The sequence below is a fragment of the Zootoca vivipara genome, chromosome 4, assembly GCF_963506605.1.
Source record: "Zootoca vivipara chromosome 4, rZooViv1.1, whole genome shotgun sequence".
Classification (NCBI taxonomy): domain Eukaryota; kingdom Metazoa; phylum Chordata; class Lepidosauria; order Squamata; family Lacertidae; genus Zootoca; species Zootoca vivipara.
The window spans coordinates 87487883-87509898 of record NC_083279.1 but is presented as its reverse complement, the minus strand read 5'-3'; the positions used below and the strand labels follow the sequence as shown (position 1 = coordinate 87509898).

General features: G+C 44.2%; 1 protein-coding gene across 1 annotated transcript in view; it reads left to right on the top strand.

Moving 5' to 3' along the window:
• DEUP1 (deuterosome assembly protein 1) overlaps positions 1–22016 on the top strand; it is a 63092-nt gene that overhangs the window by 1651 nt on the left and 39425 nt on the right. Inside the window, exons 2-5 of the mRNA XM_060273882.1 lie at positions 1093–1153; positions 11755–11926; positions 15814–15909; positions 18627–18761. Of these exons, the coding sequence (XP_060129865.1) occupies positions 1110–1153; positions 11755–11926; positions 15814–15909; positions 18627–18761 (447 nt within the window). The 5' untranslated portion in view covers positions 1093–1109. The remainder of the gene's footprint in view (positions 1–1092; positions 1154–11754; positions 11927–15813; positions 15910–18626; positions 18762–22016) is intronic.

The window sequence follows — 22016 nt, the reverse complement described above, 5'->3', positions numbered from 1 at the left end:
CTCAGAACACAAATAGGTTCCAGCGGATTCTATAGGACATATTTCCAGTTAAGAGTATATGTAAAATTGCAGCATCCCAAAAGCCATCTCACATAGCCTACCTTGGTACTCGTATGTTTCGGCTCCCAAACGATTGAAACCCAGAAGTGAGTGTTCCGGTTTTCGAACGTTTTTTGGAAGCCGAACATCCGACGACACTTCCGTGGCTTCTGATTGGCTGCAGGAGCTTCCTGCAGCCAGTCAGGAGCCACGCTTTGGTTTCCGAACGTTTTAGAAGTCGAACAGACTTCCAGAATGGATTCTGTTTGACTTCCAAGGTACAACTGTATAGCTTTTGCTAATGAAATCACTAGAGGATTCCAAAAGGCTATCAGAGACTCGCACAGATCTCTTGAGGGGATCCTTTTTTCACTGTTTGAAAACAGGCGATCATCTGTCATGGCCATCCGGCATCATGGATGCTTTCGTTGAGATTCCTGCATTGCATGGGGTTGGACTAGATGACCCTTGGGGTCCCTTCCAGCTCTAAGATTCTGTGATGCTACATAGTGAGCTCATTCTGCAAAGTGCTGAGAATTTTATCTCCCTACTTCCCCCGTCCTGTCACTTTCTGATCCACCACTGGGCTGGATGTTTTATTTATGTAATGAAATAAAAATAAAACAGAAAAATTCCTTCCAGTAGCACCTTAGAGACCAACTAAGTTTGTCATTGGTATGAGCTTTCGTGTGCCATTTGAAGAAGTGCTATTTAATGAAGTTATGCTCAACCCTTTAATGTCAAGATATTTCCAAAGCAGAAATAGATTAATAGCCACAGCAAACAGCCCTATTCCCACCCCACTGACCTGGCATGTTTGCACTTAGAATCATAGACCTGTAGAGTTGGAACAAACCACGAGCGTCGTCTAGTCCCCCAATGTGGGAATTTTTTGTTTGACACAGGACTTGAACCCACAACCCTGAGAGTAAGACTCTTGTGCTCTATTACTGCTGTTTCTCAAGTCTCTTCTTTTAACTATGAGTCTTCTATGTAAATGAATAATTAAGGGGGAAAACATTAACCCACCCACCCCCAAAATATTCTTAATAGATTGGAGAAATGCTAAAATGGAGAAGAAAATAGAAGCACTTCAGGAACAAATGATGACTAGGTAGGTTGACGTATAATAATTTCCTGGTCGGTCCTGATTTATTTTATCTTATTTACACCTGTGTACGCTCAGTATGATGTAGAACTTAAAACCTTGCACTTCAAGATTTCAAAGTTCTGTGGTCTTTTGATTCTTCATTACTGCTTATCTCATAAAGAAACACCAGGCCTAGACTGCTAAGGCAACAACTACCGTATATTGAGCAGGAATTGCCACCTTGTTTGTTTGTTTATAAAAATATTTATATACTGTATCACTATGTCATTAAAAAAAATCAAAGCCGTTTATGATAAAACAGTACAATGAAAACCATATTAAAAAGTTAAAAACAGACATCACCTAATCATTTGTAGTAACACATAATAAATCTGTTCTTAGCCATACTGTGACGCTTGACATTGATGAGTTTACGACTTCGTTTATTAGGCAAACCATGAAGCGGTAAAGCGATTTACTGCTTTTAATGAAAAATGCACCCCTAATTGACCTACATTTCTTGTTGAAATTACTTTTCAGGCCTGGTCAAAGCAGTAGAGGCATCTTTTGTTTAAAACCTTTAGCGTGCATAACCTTTCCAATTAGAAAATGTTACGATCTGGAAATTGCGCTGTAAAACTCACCCCTGTCGAAAGACTATTGTTGGGAAAGCTTTTTTAAAAAATCTTTTCCTAATTAGAGTAGTTCGGAAGCCTTATATAAACAGAATAAGATTACTGTATCATGAAGAGGAGACTTTGTTTTTTTAAAAAATCTTTTTCTGCAGAAGTGACTGTTGAATGATTGTGTAAAAGTGTCATTATTGTTTCACTGTACCTTTAAGAGTCAGGAAAGATTTAATGACTGGGGCTCTGCAGCTGTGGAGCAGCTCTACAGGTGTTGCTGTGAAGCTGATGATGCAGGGTATATCAGGGGTGTTGTGTGTTGCCTCTGTGCTGGGCGTTTTCCCAGTGTGCTCTTGGTGGGTGGTTTGGTTGTGCGGGTATTTTGTGCAAGCTTAATTTAATTTTTGTTAAATTTACTTTCTCCATTAAACCAAGCATTTGTTTAAGCCTTGGTCTCTATGTGCAAGTTCCTCAACCAGTTTCTGCTGATTTTGCTTTTAACCCCAACATCTTGGTTATGGGCCCAGTGGTTGAGCGTGGAACTGCACATGTTAGTTTTTGGAGAAAGGTTTAGAAAGGTTTTTTCCTTCTTTTTGCTGCAACGGTTTTGTGGGCTGGTGGTTGAAAAGTTCCAGCATGGCAGACCGTGTTGCTGAGGCTGAGAAGGCTTTAACATTCCCGCAACTAACGGCCGAGAACTACAGTCTATGGTCCTTTCGCATGGAAGCACTTCTGACTTCCCGTGATGTGTGGAAGTACGTGGCCGAGGACCCTCCTGCTCCTATGACCGATGCCTGGTCGAAAGGTGATGCTAAAGCAAGGGCATTAATTAACTTGTCTGTTAGTGATCAGCAAGTTGTGTACATAAGAAATAAGAAGACTGCCAAAGAAATGTGGGACAGTCTAGCGGCAGTGCACCTTAGAAAGGAGTCAGCGTCTGCCGTAGCTAGCCAGATATCTGCTGTACCTCCAGCACAATTAACTGTGGAAGGGGTAACAGCAAGATTGATGGGCGAGCTGGACAGAAGGGAGGCTTGTGGGATTAGCACTCCTATTTCTAAAAATAATGAGGAACGCCGTATGCAAGTCTGCAGTGATTCATCTGCTTTCAAAACTTCCAAGCATTGCTGGTTTTGTAAAAAGCAGGGGCACCTTGCGAGGGACTGCAGATTTAAAAAGCAAAATGCTTCAGGGTCCGTTCCATTTCGTAAATCACAGACAGCAACCCAGCAGTCGGCAGCACATCGTAAAGATGGACGTGAGCCGCGAGCATTCCATGTTCGTGAATTAGGTCGTAAAGTAATTAAAGATGACACGTGGAAATCATTTGTAGTAGATTCCGGGGCGTCAATTCATCTTTGTAACGACCGAAGTCTGTTTGTTTCTTTCGAAGAGGAAATTGGCACCATTCATCTGGCCAACTCCGACGTTCTACAGTCGCTTGGCAGAGGTACTGTGAAACTTGACTCCTTGAACATCACAATAGCAAATTGCACTTACTGCCCATCAGTGGACAATTTATTATCAGTAAGTTGCTTTGCACGCCAAGGAGTAACTGTGTGCTTCACAAAATCACTATGTGAGTTCTACAAAGGGGGAAAGCGTGTATTGTATGCCAGAGAGTCTGAAGGTTTATATAGACTATATTTTAAAAAGCATTCACAGCCACCTGTGAACTGTAGAGTAACCCAGCCAAGTCAAGGGCTGAGAAATGTAAAGCCTCACTCCGGATGTATTCATGAGGCGCATAGACTTTTGGGACATTTAAATTTCACAGATGTGATAAAGACAGAGAAGATTGTTGATGGACTAAACTTGAAGCCATGTAAATACTATATGCAATGTGTATCTTGTTGTAAGAATAAGATAAAAGTTGCAAGAAAGGGTAAATGCTCAGGCAGGAAAGTAACAGAGCCATTTGAACGTGTGCATTGTGATTTAGTAGGGCCACTCCCTCCTTCCTTAGGAAATTCAAAATATTGGCTTACTCTTATTGATCAGTACAGCAGATATTGTTTTGTTTACACCATTGCTGAAAAGTCACAAGCACTTGAGAAGTACAAGATTTTTTGCAACTGGGTAAAAACCCACTTTAACAAACCTATAAAGCATTTGTTTTCTGACAGGGGGGGAGAATTTGTTTCTGAGGAATTTTCACATTTCCTGGAAGCGCAGGGGACTGTTCACGAGTTGTCCTGCCCTAGAAGTCCTTGGCAGAATGGGATTGTAGAAGTAGTGCAACGTGATTTGCAGGCAGGTGTTAAAACTTACTTGCATGATGCTAATTTGGGGAAAGAATATTGGGCGGAATCTCTTCATGCCTATCTTTTTGTTAAAAACAGATCCTATCATTCTAGTTTAAATGTTACACCCTATGAAATGTTGTTTAAAAAACGCCCTAATTTAAAATACCTGCGAATTTGGGGTTCAGACGTTATTATTCACTACCCTGCTAGACACAAGTTGGATGAGCGTAGTGTTCAAGGAAAGTTTATGGGCTACCAGCAGGGGGCGTACAGAGTTTATGTACCAGCAACTGGCAAATTTCATATTACCAGAAGCATGATTGAAACTGTAAATTGGAATAGAGTTGCTATTTTTCAAGATAGTGCTGGTTTAGATAATGCTGATGAGGAGGAAGTAGAAGTAGAAGAGGAAGAAGCTGGAGCAGGGGATACTAGTGAATCTGAAGACGAAAAGCCTGTTGTGTCTGGTGATTTGTTTGAAAATTTAAAGACACAGACACCTAAAGAAAGGTTAAGTTCTTCTGAATTTTCTGAAAGTAAGAAAAGCCCACAAGAGTCTCATCAGTCTGATGATAGCAATTTACAGTCTGAAGCTAGAAGTCCAAATAGTTCTACTGATTCTGAAGGGCCTAGCTCTTCTTCAGGACTAAGACGTTCAGACAGAAAGAGACAGGAACCAAGACGGTTTTCAAAAGAGCAGTTATATACTGTGTATGCCAATAAAGCAGTTTTTGAGCCAAAATGCTACAACGATGTTCAAAAATTACCTTTGCATGAAGCTGTAAATTGGTACAAAGCTATGGATGATGAAATAGCTTCTTTAAAAGAGCATAACACTTGGTCTCTTGTACCACAAACTCCAGACATGAGAGTTATTGATTCAAAATGGGTTTATAAAGTGAAAATGAATGATAAAAACGAAGTTGTAAGGTACAAGGCTAGGTTAGTAGCCAGAGGTTTCCAGCAAATCCCAGGTGAAGACTATGATTTGTGTTACTCACCGAGCGTAAGGTATGAATCTGTTAAGCTTTTGTTAAAAGATGCATCCCAGCGTGGACATTCTGTCTATCATGTAGATATAAAAACTGCCTATTTGTTTGCAGATTTAGAAGAACAAATTTTTATGCGTGTCCCTGATGGCGTAACCGCCACTAAAGGACTAGTGTGCAAACTAAATAAATCTCTTTATGGTTTGCATCAGAGTGGTAAAAACTGGCATCAGACTTTAGTGAAGGAATTGCTGAATTTTGGTTTTACACAAGGCAAGGCAGATAACTGTGTATTTACAAAAGAAAATGGAAATTCTGTGACCAAATTATGTGTGTTTGTAGATGATATACTAATTTCTACAAGAACTAAACATGAATATACACAGATAGTGTCACTGTTACAAGAAAAATTTGATGTGGTAGAATTAGGCAAAGCTAAAAACTATATATCCATGCAAATTGAAGAAGGCAAAAATGGTTCTTATCTGATTCATCAAACTGCAAAAATAGAAGATCTTGTTGAAATGTTATGTTTAAAGAATGCAAATGGGAAAGAAACGCCTATGGTATGTGGTTTCACTTTTACAGATGGCAATAACACGTTCTCTGACAAAACTTTGTATCGCTCTGCCATAGGCAAGCTCAATTTTATTCAAAGAGTTTCAAGGCCAGATGTAACTTATGCTTTTCATTTTCTGGCAAAATTTGTAGAAAAACCCACTACCCAATGCTTCAAAGCTCTTAAGAGAGTGGTGATGTACCTCAAACACACAAAACATTATAGGTTGGAATTTACACCATCTATTGACAAAGGTTTTGAAATATATTGTGATGCATCTCATGCTGTAGAGCAAAATAATTACAAAGGTACATCTGGTATGGTTTATTTTTATAATGGGTGTCCTTTTGAATGGAAAGCACAGAATCAAAGGATTAATTGTCTTTCTTCAACTGAAAGTGAGTTATATGCCTGTACTCAGGCCATCCGTGATATAGAGTGGTATTTACAAATATTTGAAGACTTAAAGATGCCAGGATCACTCCCAGTAAAAGTTTATCTCGATTCCCAGAGTGGACTTGCTATCCTGTGCTCAGAAACCAACACACAGCGCACTAGAATGTTGAGATTACGTTTACAATTTGTAAAGAATTTGATTGCTGACAAAACAATTGTTTTTGAATATGTTCCAGGTGACAAACAAGTTGCAGACATCTTTACTAAAGCACTTCCAAAAGTTGCGCATGAAAGACATGTACAAAGTTTGTCTCTGTTTCACAATAATGAACTGCAGGGGATATGTTGAATGATTGTGTAAAAGTGTCATTATTGTTTCACTGTACCTTTAAGAGTCAGGAAAGATTTAATGACTGGGGCTCTGCAGCTGTGGAGCAGCTCTACAGGTGTTGCTGTGAAGCTGATGATGCAGGGTATATCAGGGGTGTTGTGTGTTGCCTCTGTGCTGGGCGTTTTCCCAGTGTGCTCTTGGTGGGTGGTTTGGTTGTGCGGGTATTTTGTGCAAGCTTAATTTAATTTTTGTTAAATTTACTTTCTCCATTAAACCAAGCATTTGTTTAAGCCTTGGTCTCTATGTGCAAGTTCCTCAACCAGTTTCTGCTGATTTTGCTTTTAACCCCAACAGTGACCTGCTTGAGGTTTTTTTGTGCTCAACTGTGGCGCTGTGGGTTAAACCATAGAGCCAAGGGCTTGCTGATCGGAAGGTCGGCGGTTCGAATCACCGCAACGGGGTGAGCACCTGTTGCTCGGTCCCTGCTCCTCCCAACCTAGCAGTTCGAAAGCACGCAGTAGATAAATAGGCACCGCTCTGGCGGGAAGGTAAATGGTGTTTCCATGTGCTGCTCTGGTTCGCCAGAAGCAGCTTAGTCATGCTGGCCAGCTCCTTCAGCCAAGCTCCTTCAGCCAATAAAGCGAGATGAGCGCTGCAACCCCAGAGTCGTCCGCGACTGGACCTAATGGTCAAGGGTCCCTTTACCTTTACCTATACAGCTGCACTTTAAATGTTTTAAGTGTGTTGTATACAAACACACTTATACAAACATGACACTAGATGGCGATGGCAAATTCAATATATATATTTTCAAAACTTTTTTGTAAAGCATTTTCACAACGTTTTTTATATGTGTCTAGATTCCACCTTTATCTTTTTGACATTTTGATTGCAATGTTTATCAGCAGAACAGCACAAACCTATGCTGGTTGACTCAGTCCTGCTGAGACTTACTCTGATGTAAGTGTTCAGGGGATTGCGGTTTTATAGTGATTCAATACAATTAACTGCCCAGAGTCTAAGATTGGGCTGGTTATTTGCAAATCAACATGTGAAAACATCATTTCTGACCTTTGCAGTTCGTGATCATGCAAAACTCATTCTCTTTCTCCCTTCTCTCTCCATCTAGGACAATGGTTGGAGGTGGGCAGTGCCAGAGAGGCAACGGGTATCATTAGATGAGGAGGGGGGGGTTGTCGAGAAGGAAGCAGAGGTGGCAAAAAAGTGATGTTTTAGGGGACCAAAGATATTTTGTTGCCCAAGTGCCCACAAAAACCTGGAGCAAACTAGTCACTTTGGTGGAAAAATTAACAAATCGTCTACCTCTGGCTAAAGGAACAAATATAAAGATTCTTTTCTGGCATAGTGGCACTGTTTTACTGTTCATGCAAGTGAAGATTAAATGCAAATATGCCTGTCAGCAGCACACCAAACTTTCTGGCTGCTATGAACATCACAGACCTGACTGTTGATACTTTCCCTTTCTTTTTCATTTAGTTTTCTGTTTGCATTTTCAAAAACAGGAACAGATAGTATCTTTAATCCCCCTCCCCCTCCCCCCTGTCCCACTTACAACTTCATAGCAAATACAACTTCGTACCCTTTTCCTGGTTCCTTTGCTACTACTTTACTACTACTCCGTTTAATCCACATCTTTTTAATCATCCAATTTGTTGTCTATTAAAAACTCTTTTATCTATTTCAACTCTCCTGGATTTACTCGAGACCTGCTAAGCTGTGTATTTGTTTATGCTGGTTCTTAAAATATTCAATAAACATTATCCATTCCTCCTTATATTCCTTATATTCGTTTTCACTTATCCTGTTCGCCAGACCAGCCAGTTCAGCATATTCAAACATTTTACACTGCCATTCTTCCTTAGTGGGTACTATACCTGTTCTCCACCTTTGTGCCAATAAGGTTCTAGCTATGGCGGTAAAGCGACATGAGCGGCTCAACCCCAGAGTCGTTCGCAACTGGACTTAACTGTCAGGGGTCCTTTACCTTTTTATGGCAGTGGCATATAGTAATAAACCCTTTTGTTTTTTGGGGGGGGTCTCCATTGTTACCATTCCCAAGAGGAAAATCTCAGGGTTTTTTGGGAAAGGTTTTTAAAGTATCTTTTAAAATTCATTATATATAGTTTCCCAATATCCCTTAATTATTTTACAGGGCCACCGCATGTGAAAAAAGATTCCTCGTTTTCATCACACCTCCAACATACATCTTTTCTTTTTTTCAATGTCGATACTTCCTGATGGTTTACTCTGATAGTGACTTTGGTTTGTTTGGTTTCAGCAACTCTCCAGGTCTCATGCAGAGATCTTTCACATCACCTGCTACCACAGGTATCCCCAAACTTTTGGACTACAATTCCCATCATCCCTGACCACTGGTCTTCTTAGCTAGGGATCATGGGAGTTGTAGGACAAAACATCTGGAGGGCCGCAGTTTGGGGGTGCCTGTGCTACCAAATATCTTTTAAGCTGTAGATGCCAAGGATTAAATTTGGTACCTTTCATAGAAGGTTGGGCATATACCTTCCCTACATTGCCTCCTCTCATTTCAGGGGACCACTCCCTCTTTATGCTCTCCTTCCCTAGCCCATCCAGCCTCACTTTGCCTACTGCAGGGGTCAGCAACCTTTTTCAGCCGTGGGCCGGTCCACTGTCCCTCAGACCATGTGGTGAGCCGGACTAATTTTTTTTTGGGGGGGGGGGTGTGAACGAATTCCTATGCCCCACAAATATCCCAGAGATGCATTTTAAATAAAAGGACACATTCTACTCATGTAAAAACATGCTGATTCCCAGACCGTCCGCGGGCCAGATTGAGAAGGTGATTGGGCCGCATCCGACCCCCGGGCCTTAGGTTGCCTACTCCTGGCCTACTGCATTCTCCCTCCCTAAGCCTCTGCTCCTGTCACTACTTTCCCTGTGACTCTTCTGCCTGCCCTGCTTCTATTCCTTTGTAAAACCTGAGCAGCTCAACCAGTAAGGACACGCAGACCCCTTTCTGCCTTCCCCTTGCCCCTCTTTAACCATAAAGCAGCTTAGTTCAATCACTGCCAGAGGCTTCAGCATCACAACAAAGGGCAAGGTTGTCCACCCCTCCCTAACCTGTTGTCACTCGCAAGAACCCATTCTCACATATAAAAGCTGAAGAAATACGGGTGGAAAGGCAGAAATTATGTCACTAATATGGCAATTTCCTGCAGCAATCCACAGCCACCTTCATTCCTGGCCTCCGGAGCAGTTTCCTTTGTGAGAATGTGAGAAAGCTACTCCCCAGGGATATAAAAGCAACTGTAGATTCGACAGGATAGTTTTAGCAAATTGCATTTTCTCCTAGCAGGGCTGCTGCTTCTCTCCCCTCTTTCCTAGCAGACTCAACTCCTTTAATTCATTCCATTTTGTGGTGTCACATTTCCACAGCAGGTCTTGTCCGCAGGCAGCTTGCTGTCTGACCCAGTGAGCAAAGGGAGCCCTGCTGTGGCTGTTGAAAGCACAGTTCAGGATCCCTGACAGGGAGAATGCCAAAGAGATTTGGCACCGGGGCGTGCAGCCCTGTTTAACTCCGCTCTTAATTGCAGCGTTCCCAGGCAGATGATGTGAGGGCTGTTGATCTGGAGGCCCCATCAAAACACAAGCCAGGTTGCAGGCAGGTTGAGAGAGGTGAATCTGGTCAGGCAAACTGACCAGCGCTTGGGCACATGCAAGATGACATATATCTCTTTTCTAAAGACAATTTTTTGGGGGACACATCTGGAGCAACTACAGGGCCAGATGAAACGTCGTCGTTCACCGTATGGCACCTAATAACCACTTACTTACTAGGCATTTTCTTTCTATCCACTGTAGGGGTGGCATAGAAGTTCCACATATTCCAGTGGCATGTGAAATAAAAAAATTCCTTCACTAGCACCTTAAAGACCAACTAAGTTTTTATTTTGGTATGAGCTTTCGTGTGCATGCACACTTCGTCAGATACACTGAAACAGAATCAACCAGACCCTTATGTATATTCAGAGGGTGGGGGTGGGAATGGGTGATGGTCTGATAGGAGTGGTGAACCTGTTGATGGCTGTTAACGACTGCTGATGACTGCAATTGGTCCTGCGGGGGGAAAAACAAGGGTTGAGGCACAAAAGAAAGCTAGATCATACATAATGAGATAAGATGAACAGAGCCACCTGGGATGAACAGAGACATCGGATTCTTATCTCATTATGCATGATCTAGCTTTCTTTTGTGCCTCGAAAGCACACGAAAGCTCATACCAAAATAAAAACTTAGTTGGTCTTTAAGGTGCTACTGAAGGAATTTTATTATTATTTTGCTTTGACTCAGACCAACACGGCTATCTACCTGTAACCACCACTGACATATTCACTCTTCTGCCAAGCTGTCTTGGTGATGCAGAGAGTCTTGCTAGCAAGAAGAATGGAGCGAAAGGAATCTGTAGCCCAACCAGTGTGTGGAGGGGGACAGGGTGTTTTTTTTTATATATATAGGGCCATGACTCACAAGGGCAGTTTCATTTTTGAAGTGCTGCTCTTTATGTTTCTCACCAGGTGGGTAGCTAGGACGAGGCACTGTAATACACTGCGTTTGCACCAGGATAGCAAGTGTTGGTGTGAATGATAGGCCACAGTTAGAACAAGCCAGGATTCATAAAAAACATCTTCAAATCTAAGGTCCTGGTTTTACAGCCTAAACCATAGCTTGTGAGGGGGCCTAGGTTCTGATATACAACCAAACCATAGGGTGGTAGTCAACCTAAGTTTTACTCAGAGTGGGTTTGTTGAAATGAATGCACCTATCTTAGTTGTGTTCATTAGTTTTAATGGGGTTTACTAGGAGTAAAACTTAGCAGGATATCACCTGTAGTTCAGCTAAACAAATCACGATTTAATGTTACATCCAAACTGGATCAAAGAAACATTGACTAGGGGGGGGGGAGAACCATTAAAATAAGCCGTTTGGTTATTCTCAAGTCGAATATGAGCTCACTGGAGGGGGGGGAAATGGCCTGAAGAATAATATTTTAATCTGTTCTATGCTGTACATTAATGGGACCCAGGTGGTGCTGTGGGTTAAACCACAGAGTCTAGGGCTTGCTGATCAGAAGGTCGGCGGTTCGAATCCCTGCAATGGGGTGAGCTCCCGTTGTTCGGTCCCAGCTCCTGCCCACCTAGCAGTTCGAAAGCACCTCAAAGTGCAAGTAGATAAATAGGGACCACTCCGGCGGGAAGGTAAACGGCGTTTCCATGTGCTGCTCTGGTTCGCCAGAAGCAGCTTAGTCATGCTGGCCACATGACCTGGAAGCTGTCTGCGGACAAATGCCGGCTCCCTCGGCCTATAGAGCGAGATGAGCGCCGCAACCCCAGAGTCGGACACGACTGGACCTGATGGTCAGGGGCCCCTTTACCTCTTTACCTTTATGCTGTACATTAAAAAATACCTTTTTTTTTTAAGATCCGTCCCCTGCAACGTGGAGCTTCAAGAATTAATGCATCAGATTGATATCATGGTAAACAACAAGAAACGAGAATGGGAAAAGAAATTGCAGGCTTTAGAAGCACGAATGACTGTCCGGGATCAAGAATTGGCAAGTGCCCAAAGCAGGTTGGACCAGAAAGGTCTAGAGGTATGGCACGCCTTCTGTTTTGTGAACGAAGCTTTGACTTGGAGGTGCTACTTAATTGCTCGCTTTATTAACATACTAGGTCAGTGCACTTATCAATAGCTCTGATCCTGTACCCAGCAATGAACACATGCATAATCCTCCCCCCGGGCCCCCCAGACCCGCTGTGCATGGTGAGATCATAATCAGGTTTCTGCCTCTTTTGCACCGTCGTGGCGATGTGTGTGGAATATAATGGCTCTGCTGGGATATATGACCCTGGTTTGAAGCTGGGAATTCCCAAACTTGCAAAATCCAATCCATATCTGAAAGAGTAATATGCCTGGGATCTGTTCACCGCATATAGATTTGGCTGGGAGGAATTAGGTGTGTACAGATGTAACATACATGTGTTTGCATTATGTATTATATGTCCGTTCCCAACATTTTGCCACCCAGGCATGACCAGGAACCCAGGATGGGGTGACACAGCAGCAATATGCAGGAGGACACTGTTGTGGTGAGGGCAAAACATGCCCTCTATCCTGACATGGATGGTCTAGTCCTTGCAGACTGGAATCCTGCCAGGGAGTGCAGTGTGTCTATTTGCAAAATGCACCAAGATCAACTGTAACCCTGGCAGCAGTGCCTTTTTTTGGGGGGGGGGGTATTCACTGGCACAGAGTACCATCGTCTCATCATTTTGCTGCTAGCTAGATACCAGCACCTCATTTTATTTTACTTTATTTTTTACCGGAAAAGCAGTGGCTATGGGTATTTGCAAAACATAGACCTTCCTTTTTTAGCTACCCCTCTATGTTTTGCAACATCCTGGACAAGTCACACAATTTGTAATAAACTGTGAAAAACTATCTACCTTGGACCTGAAATCAAGCTGAGATCTGCCCCAGCCATAAAGTTTTACAAAGCAATTAAGCCCACATTTATATCTAACCAATGCAATATGCATTCAATGTATTGGGGGAGCTTTTTCACCAGTTTGTCCACTCGTTCATCTCGCCTTCAGATGTAATAATCAGTACTCTCTATATGAAATCCAGAAGGAGCAATTGCTTCCTTACTAAGCTTGGTTCAGAGAAAGCAAGAATGCTGCTACACTAGGTGAAATATACTCAGAGTCGAGAGTGAATTTCATGCTCTTTATTCAGCTCGTAGTCATCAAGGAGAAGAAGAGGAGAAGAATACCCTTTTTCCAAAACCATCTGCTTATATACATTATTTACACAATGGGCTTTGCGTGATTGTGGGCCAATCTGTTTGTGGATTGACTTCTGCCAGCAGCCTGATTGGCTGCTCCTGCAGGCCAATCAGGTTGCGGATTCACTTCTGCCAGCCGCCTGATTGGCTGCTCCTGCAGGCCAACCAGGTTGCAGATTCACTTCCACCTGGAGTTGGATTGGGTGGCTCCTGCGGACCAATCAGACTGCTGATTCTGGATCCTATTGTTCTATGATTCAGCTCAGTACATAACACTAGGTATTTGCTCTAGAATTTTGTTCATTTGCCACCCATTGTTTGTTCTTTGTACTGGGTGCCTATCATCAAATCGTTCTCCTGCCTTTCCCCTGTGCTTATTCCATTTCTTTTAAGAACTCAACATACCTGACTTTTTTTTATAAAAAGAAAGTAGCAGCACCATATCTGCAGGTGCCCATTGCCTTTAAATTTCTCTTTGAAGATGAACTCGTATTTTCATGGTGCTGCTCTGCAGAAAATCCAACATCACATGGAAGATCCATTCTGTTGGCTTGGAGGGCTCCTGTCTCCTGATCAAATTGGAGCCATCTCCACCTGGCATGTCCGTTGCTGTCCTTGCAAATCTGCCATCCGGGAAAGGCTCCATTTAAAGGTAGCAGCAGCAACAACAACAGAATGTTCCAAATTACTCCGTACAAAATATATTTTTGTAGAGTGCACAGCTATTACGGCATGGCTTTTGAATTGTGCTGTGTACACATGTGATACCCAATGATTTGACGTGCACTTCACTTGTGTCCACATACATTAGCTCTAGTTCAGAACTTCATAGGCACTCTTAAGGCCAAACAATTGCATGAATGTTTTTATAGTTGCAAATAGCAGCCTCTGGAGAGGCAGGCAGGATCAAGGCCAATAGGATAGAGAGGGGGAGCTTAACCCTTTCTGCTCTGACATGGCCCTGACGAAAATCCCCTTGCCCCGAGATCCTATTTTCATTACAAGCCAAATTAGTGGCATTTTAATAGTCGCATAAAGAGAAGAAATAACACATTTACATTTATATCTACATTTACTAGTTTGTGAGAACACTCTTAGATTAGGATAATCTCAGCTGCACTCCCAACTGCACAGCGGTTGGAGAATGGATGGCAGCTAACAGATTGAGGTTGAACCTTGACAAGACAGAAGTACTCTTTTGGGGGGACAGGAGGCGGGCGGGTGTGGAGAACTCCCTGGTCCTGAATGGAGTAACTGTGCCCCTGAAGGACCAGGTGCGCCGCCTGGGAGTCATTTTGGACGCACAGCTGTCCATGGAGGTGCAGGTCAATTCTGTGTCCATGGCAACTGTTTATCAGCTCCATCTGGTACGCAGGCTGAGACCCTACCTGTCCGCAGACTGTCTCGCCAGAGTGGTCCATGCTCTGGTTATCTCCCGCTTGGACTACTGCAATGCGCTCTACGTGGGGCTACCTTTGAAGGTGACCCGGAAACTACAACTGATCCAGAATGCGGCAGCTAGACTGGTGACTGGGAGCTGCAGCCGAGACCACATAACACTGGTCTGGAAATACCTACATTGGCTCCCAGTATGTTTCCGAGCACAATTCAAACTGTTGGTAAGGTAAAAGGTAAAGGGACCCCTGACCATTAGGTCCAGTCGTGACCGACTCTGGGGTTGCGCGCTCATCTCGCATTATTGGCCGAGGGAGCCGGCATATAGCTTCCAGATCATGTGGCCAGCATGACAAAGCCACTTCTGGCGAACCAGAGCAGCACATGGAAACGCTGTTTAGTATTGACCTTTAAAGCCCTAAGCAGCCTTGGTCCAGTATAGCTGAAGGAACTTCTCCACCCCCGTTGTTCAGCCTGGACACTGAGGTCCAGCTCCGAGGGCCTTCTGGCAGTTCCCTCCCTGCGAGAAGTGAGGTTACAGGGAATCAGGCAGAGGGCCTTCCCGGTAGTGGCACCCGCCCTGTGGAACGCCCTCCCACCAGATGTCAAAGAGAAAAACAACTACCAGACTTTTAGAAGACATCTGAAGGCAGCCCTGTTTAGGGAAGCTTTACTTTTTAATATACTATTGTATTTTAGTATTCTGTTGGAAGCTGCCCAGAGTGGCTGGGGAAACTCAGCTAGATGGGCGGGGTATAAATAAATAAATAAATAGCCTCGATCTATCACTGTGTGCCTTTCAGACACAGACTTCAAACCCACTTATTTTGATTTAGTCTCTTAGGCTGCAGTCAGGCAGTTTCAGAGCATGAAATCTAACGTCTTGAGCCTTAATCAAATGCAAAAGGTTTGTAAGGGGAAAGTGAAAAATTTCAGAAAATTCATAGACCTCCCTTTATGATGAAACTGTAGTAAAATTCTCACAGTCCAACTAAAATGGATCAGAACATGCATCTGGGTAGGCCTATCGAAACAAAAATGTTTTTATCAGGTGCTGAAAAGCATACAGCAAAGGCCTTATATCAATAGGCAGGGAGTTCCCAAGGGCAGGTGTGCACTAAAATATCAAGGTCTTACAAATGTGGAATGGGTATTATGTGGTGCCTGTAACTTGCAATTTATTGTTAATAGCATGCTGTTTGTGATTTTTTTAGCAGTGATATCTTTGTGCTTTTAAAAATTTCCTTTGGCTTTTGGAACTCTTTTGATGCCCAAGATCATGTCCACTTCAAATACAGGTTGGGCTGCTGAGGCAGAAACTGGACAGTTTGCAAAAGACAAAATACGAGATGGCTGAGAACTATGACACGCAGCTTCAAGCCCTGAAGAATCAAGTAAGGAAGGGGGAATCGTATTCCTATTTTACAGTTCATAATATTTCAAGTTACATTTAGTGGGTTGTGGGCTGCTTTGTAACTTGCTCAGCGACTGCCTAAATTGTGATGTACTGTACTGAGTCAGGGGGCAGCCCAACTTTTCATACCGAGCAGGCCACAAGAGTGCTTTGACACGGAACCACTGCCCTGCCGTGAGGGGTTGGGAGGGAGCAAGACAAAAAATTGATTCCCACCTCTCAGGCCTCCCACTGCCTTCCCTAAGCTGGCTAACCGAGGCGCTTGGCTTTGGGAAGGGGAAGGGGGTGTGAGGCCCTGACAGACTCCTAGGGCCCTCCCTTCTTCCCAAAGCTGGGAAAGTGCTAACTAGACTTTGGGAAGGCGGCAGGATCCTGTCAGAGCCCTCACGCCTGCTTCCCAAAGCCCAGCACCTTGCTTAGCCAGAAAAGCAGTGCAAGGGCTGGAGGGGATGTCAAATGTGGACCACCCTGTCAGACCCAGTCATGTTAAGTGCATATTGGCATTTAGCATGTCCGATGGTTGTCTTGTGGTAAGCCAAAAATGGTTGTCTTGTGGTAAGCCAATAAAACTCAGAGCCAAGAGGAGTTAGGAGTCCATTGTTGTTTATTGCAAAGCAATACCGGTAGGTTACAGTCAAATCTTTTCACAAAACTGCAACCCCGCCCAAGGGTCCGGGCAAGGGTATTTATAACATTTTAAACAAAGGATTTCAATTTTAACCAATCATGTACAGTGGTACCTCGGTTTATGAACACAATTGGTTCTGGAAGTCTGTTCATAAACTGAAGCGTTCATAAACTGAAGCGAAGTTTCCCATTGAAAGTAATGGAAAGTGGATTCATCCATTCCAGACGGGTCCGCGGAGTACTCAACCTGAAGCGTACTTAACCCGAAGCATGGGTGTAATTGGTTCTGGAAGTCTGTTCATAAACTGAAGCGTTCATAAACTGAAGCGAACTTTCCCATTGAAAGTAATGGAAAGTGAATTAATCCGTTCCAGATGGGTCCGCAGTGTTCGTAAACCTAAAACTCGTAAACCGAGGTGTTCATAAACCGAGGTTCCACTGTACATCATTACCTCATTTCATGTTTAATACGCATGCACAATAAGCATTGCTAACTAAACTTTGATTCTCACCGTGGTCTGTTACATTGTGTTAGTATGCATGTTGGGAACCTGAGTTACGTGTAGCCATTTGTACCATGTATCAACTTATGTTCCAGCTTATGAGCTGTATCTTTGTGATTGACATATTAGCTGTCCTTCTGTCCCAGTGGGGGACAGCATCTTGCCAAACCATCAGTTTCTTAAAGCAACAGGTTACCACAACTTCTCTAGTAGAAGCATATTCAAGGATTTACAGGGGTTCACATTATCACATTCATTATGGCCCTTTGGGCCACTACCACAGTCTGTTGATATAGTTGCCATGGGAAGGGGCACTGCTCTGGATTGGGACCATGTTGTGCAGGGAGTGTCCCCCCCCCCTCCATGCTGTCATCCGAGTGAGAATCAGCTTGCCTTGAAGCTGCTGCTAATAATAAAAAAGATTAAGTCCAGTCAAAGGCGACTATGGGGTTGCGGCACTCATCTCGCTTTCAGGCCGAGGGAGCCAGTGTTTGTCCGCAGACAGCTTTCCGGGTCATGGGGCCAGGATGACTAAACTGCTTCTGGCAAACGGGAGACCGTGATGGAAACCAGATCGCACGGAAACGCCATTTAACTTCCCGCTACAGCGGTACCTATTTATCTACTTGCACTGGTGTGCTTTTGAACTGCTAGGTTGGCAGGAGCTGGGACAGAGCAACGGGAGCTCACCCCATTGCGGGGATTCGAACCGCCGATCTCGTGTGTTGGCAGCAGGATCAGCATCAGGCTAGTTAACCCTGCTGTCTTAACTCTGAAGAACCATTAAAGCACCAACACAAGATGGCGCTAAACTGATGCAAAACAATTCCTACAAACACCAGGCAAGACATCCCTGTACATCAAAGCTTTCCAAACTTTTCATGCTGGGGACACGCTTTTGAGACATGCATCGTTTCGCAACACAGTAAATCGGTTTTAGTAGCAAGCCACAGGTTAAACTATCCCCTTTCCACCCCTGGGAGGAGCATGGGGAGCGTTCACACGACACATCTACACACCGCAGCCGATGCACTAAAGTGTCATGATGCAGATTTTGGAAAGCTCTACTCTGCATGGTAGTATAAAGCAAACATCCAGGCAATCTGTGTTTAAAAGTGCAGTTAATTAACACCACAGGTTGTATGAAAGCACCGGCTTGTTTACCCTTAGCTGTTTAGTTGTAATAGCTGGTACAGGTGGCTCTCAATTTCTGCTGGGATTGCATTCCTGGGATAGCACATAAAGCCGAAATCAAGTATAGTCGAAATGTATTCAGTTCAGTGGGGGGTGGGATTGCCAAAGACTTTCTTCCTGGTTGCCCGCTTCCTTTCCGCCTCCCTTTTTTATTTTATTTGCCAAGTGCGTAAAGCTGAATGTGCGCCAGTTAAATGCACGTAAATTGCTGTACTTGAATGTGCGTAAGTTAACTGTACTTTTTTAAATAAAAAAACCCAGCAACCCAGATTAGATGGCTGATTAGATCATTTAAGCTTGACTGCGTTTGCCAATTACACCTCCAAAACCGAGGCAAAAAATAAGGTGTTTGTGACGTTCATTCCTCTTCCAGTTTGCCAAGCTGACACAAAGCTACGAGAAGCTACAGCTGCACCAATTAAAACAAAAAAAAGCTCACAGCTTGGAGAAATGTACAGAAAATCAAGAACCCCCATTTCAGCTGAGCAGTTTGAACCAGAAATTGGAGGTCAGTTCCTGTATCAAAAGGAGCGTCTTTCTTTCTTTCTTTCTTTCTTTCTTTCTTTCTTTTCTTTTCTTCTTCTTCTTCTTCTTCTTCTTCTTCTTCTTCTTCTTCTTCTTCTTCTTCTTCTTCTTCTTCCTCCTCTTCTTCGATTTCCAAAAGTACACCTTGTGACCACAGGATTCTTCTCAGTTGTATCCCTCTGCACTACCACCACCTCTGTTGTGGGGGAAGGGGGGGAAGACCCCCGAGGGCCAGTCTTAGCCCCTCATAGGGTCCCATTGGACCTACAAGGCCATTTTCTCCCAAACCAGGCCTATTTGTCTATCATCACTGGGCGATGTCAGGGGATGGGCAGGGGTGCCAGGTTCAATCCTGCCGAGAGCAGGGTTAGGACTGTTCCTTGCCGCCAGTGTCGTATTTTGGTGGAGTCTAAGAGTTGGAAGGGACCCCAAGGGGTCATCTAGCCCAACCCCCTGCAATGCAGGAATCTCAGCTAAAGCATCCATGGCAAGTGGCCATCCAACCTGTGTTTAAAAACCTCCAAGGAAGGAGAGTCCACAACCTCCCAAGGGGCTCTTACTGTCAGAAAGTTCTTCCTGATGTTTCGTCGGAATCTCCTTTATTGTACCCCCCCTCTTTGCCCGTCTTTAGAACTGTGCAAAAAAAAAGCTGCTTAGCCCCTTTTTTCTCAGGAGCAGAAAATCAACCAGTGTACACACCACAAGGAATATACTTCCACTCTCTGGGGGAAAACATCATCATCATCATTTGTCTCCAACTGTAGTTTGTCACAGCAGGCTCTAAATGCCGTGGCTATAGAGAATTGTTTGGTGCACAGTGTTCTTCAGGTAGAGGGGAATATTTACTGGCACTAGCTACGATTCTAAACACACGCTTTTGGTGACCGTTTCTTACTGAAGTGGTGTGTGCATTGCGACCTAATTGCCGATTTACTGCTGGCTTTTTCTCTCTAGATCTGTCCTTGTCTCCTACATTTTTGCCACCAGGAATTTACCGCTGCTTTCCCAGGGCTTCCTCCGAAAGAGAGTGCTTTTGGAACAGTGGGCAGCCACTTCAGTTGTCCTGGGCTGAAACAGCTGAGATAGGCAGCTTTGTCCTTTGCTCAGTAGAGAGAACGAAGAGTAAACACGGCATTTTCTTCTTAGTCTGAAAGCAAAGCAAAGAGGAGCAGCAGTTGTTTATTCCCTTCCGAAGCAGACATGAAAAAGTACAGAAGGGGAAGAACCTCATGGCAGGAACTAGCGTGGGAATATGCTACTGCCGTTTGAAGGCACACATTCATAAATGCCCCAGGTTTCATGGGACTTTGTCCTAGATAACAGGAGAATATAAAAAGAGCGCTGCTAGATCAGATCAAAGGTCCATCTAGTCTTTCTCCAACATTGGCTAGCCAGGTGGGATGCTCATAAAGATGTGAAGGCAGCAGCTGGGCCGGCCCTATGACCAGGCTGGGTGGCGCAGGGCGCCAGGGTGCCTGCCCGCCACGGAGGTGCGCCCGCCCGCTGCGCTGTGCACTGTGCCCGCTTGCGCAGCTTCGGCCGCCTGCCTGCAGCGCTGGGAAACGGGGCAGGGCAGGGGCGCCGGAGGGATCCATCGCACCATGGCGCCAAATATACTTAAGACATAGCTGCCAAGTCTCCCGTATTCCCCGGGAAATCCCCGTTTTTCCAGCTGTTCCTAGCTAAAAAAACGGATTTTTTTGTTTATTCCCGGTTTATTCTGCAGTGGCGGCCATTTTGGAACTGGGCGGAGCATGCTCAGAAGCGACTTTTGATGCTGCTCTGCCAAGTTCCAAAATGGCTGCAGTGCGACTTCTGGCGCGGAGGCCATTTTGGAACTGGGCAAAGCAGCATCAAAAGTCACTTCTGAGCATGCTCCGCCCAGTTCCAAAATGGCGGCAGCGCTACTTCCGGTCTGCTACTTCCGCCCAGTCCCTTATTCCTCCGACAGCAACTTGGCAGGTATGACTTAAGACGGCAGCAGTCCTCCCATGTTGTTTGTCTGCCACAACTGATGTTCACATGAACATGGAGGCACCATGTAGCTATGGTGGATCATAATCATTTTTTATTTTTTTTATCATACCCATCTGGCTGGGTTGCCCCAGCCACACTGGGCATCTTTCAACACATATGAAAACACAATATAACACCAAACATTAAATACTTCCCGATACAGGGCTGCCTTCAGATGTCTTCTGAAAGTTGTGTAGTTCTCTGTCTCCTTGACATCTGACGGGAGGGCGTTCCACAGGGAGGGCGCCACTGCCGAGAAGGCCCCCTGCCTTGTTCCCTATAACTTCACTTCTCGCAGTGAAGGAACCACCAGAAGGTACTCGGAGCTGGTCCTCAGTGTTTAGGAGCAATTTCCTTAACAGATTAGACTTTAACAGATTAGACAACTGGGCCAAAGCAAACAAGATGAATTTTAACAAGGAGAAATGTATAGTACTACACTTGGGCAAAAAAAAATGAAAGGCACAAATACAGGATGGGAGTCACCTGGCTTGAGAGCAGTACATGTGAAAAGGATCTAGGAGTCTTGGTAGACCACAAACTTGACATGAGTCAGCAGTGTGATGCAGCAGCTAAAAAAGCCAATGCAATTTTGGGCTGCATCAATAGGAGTATAGCATCTAGATCAAGGGAAGTAATAGTACCACTGTATTCTGCTCTGGTCAGACCTCACCTGGAGTACTGTGTCCAGTTCTGGGCACCGCAGTTCAAGAAGGATACTGACAAGCTGGAACGTGTCCAGAGGAGGGCAACCAAAATGGTCAAAGGCCTGGAAATGATGCCTTATGAGGAACGGCTTAGGGAGCTGGGTATGTTTACCCTGGGGAAGAGAAGGTTAAGGGGTGATTTGATAGCCATGTTCAAATATATAAAAGGATGTCATACAGAGGAGGGAGAAAGGTTGTTTTCTGCTGCTCCAGAGAAGCGGACACGGAGCAATGGATTCAAACTACAAGAAAGAAGATTCCACCTAAACATTAGTAAGAACTTCCTGACAGTAAGAGCTGTTCGGCAGTGGAATTTGCTACCAAGGAGTATGGTGGAGTCTCCTTCTTTGGAGGTCTTTAAGCAGAGGCTTGACAGGCATATGTCAAGAATGCTTTGATGGTGTTTCCTGCTCGGCAGGGGGTTGGACTGGATGGCCCTTGTGGTCTCTTCCAACTCTATGATTCTATGATTCTATGATTCCTTTCTTGGAACTTGAAGCCATTGATTCAGGCCC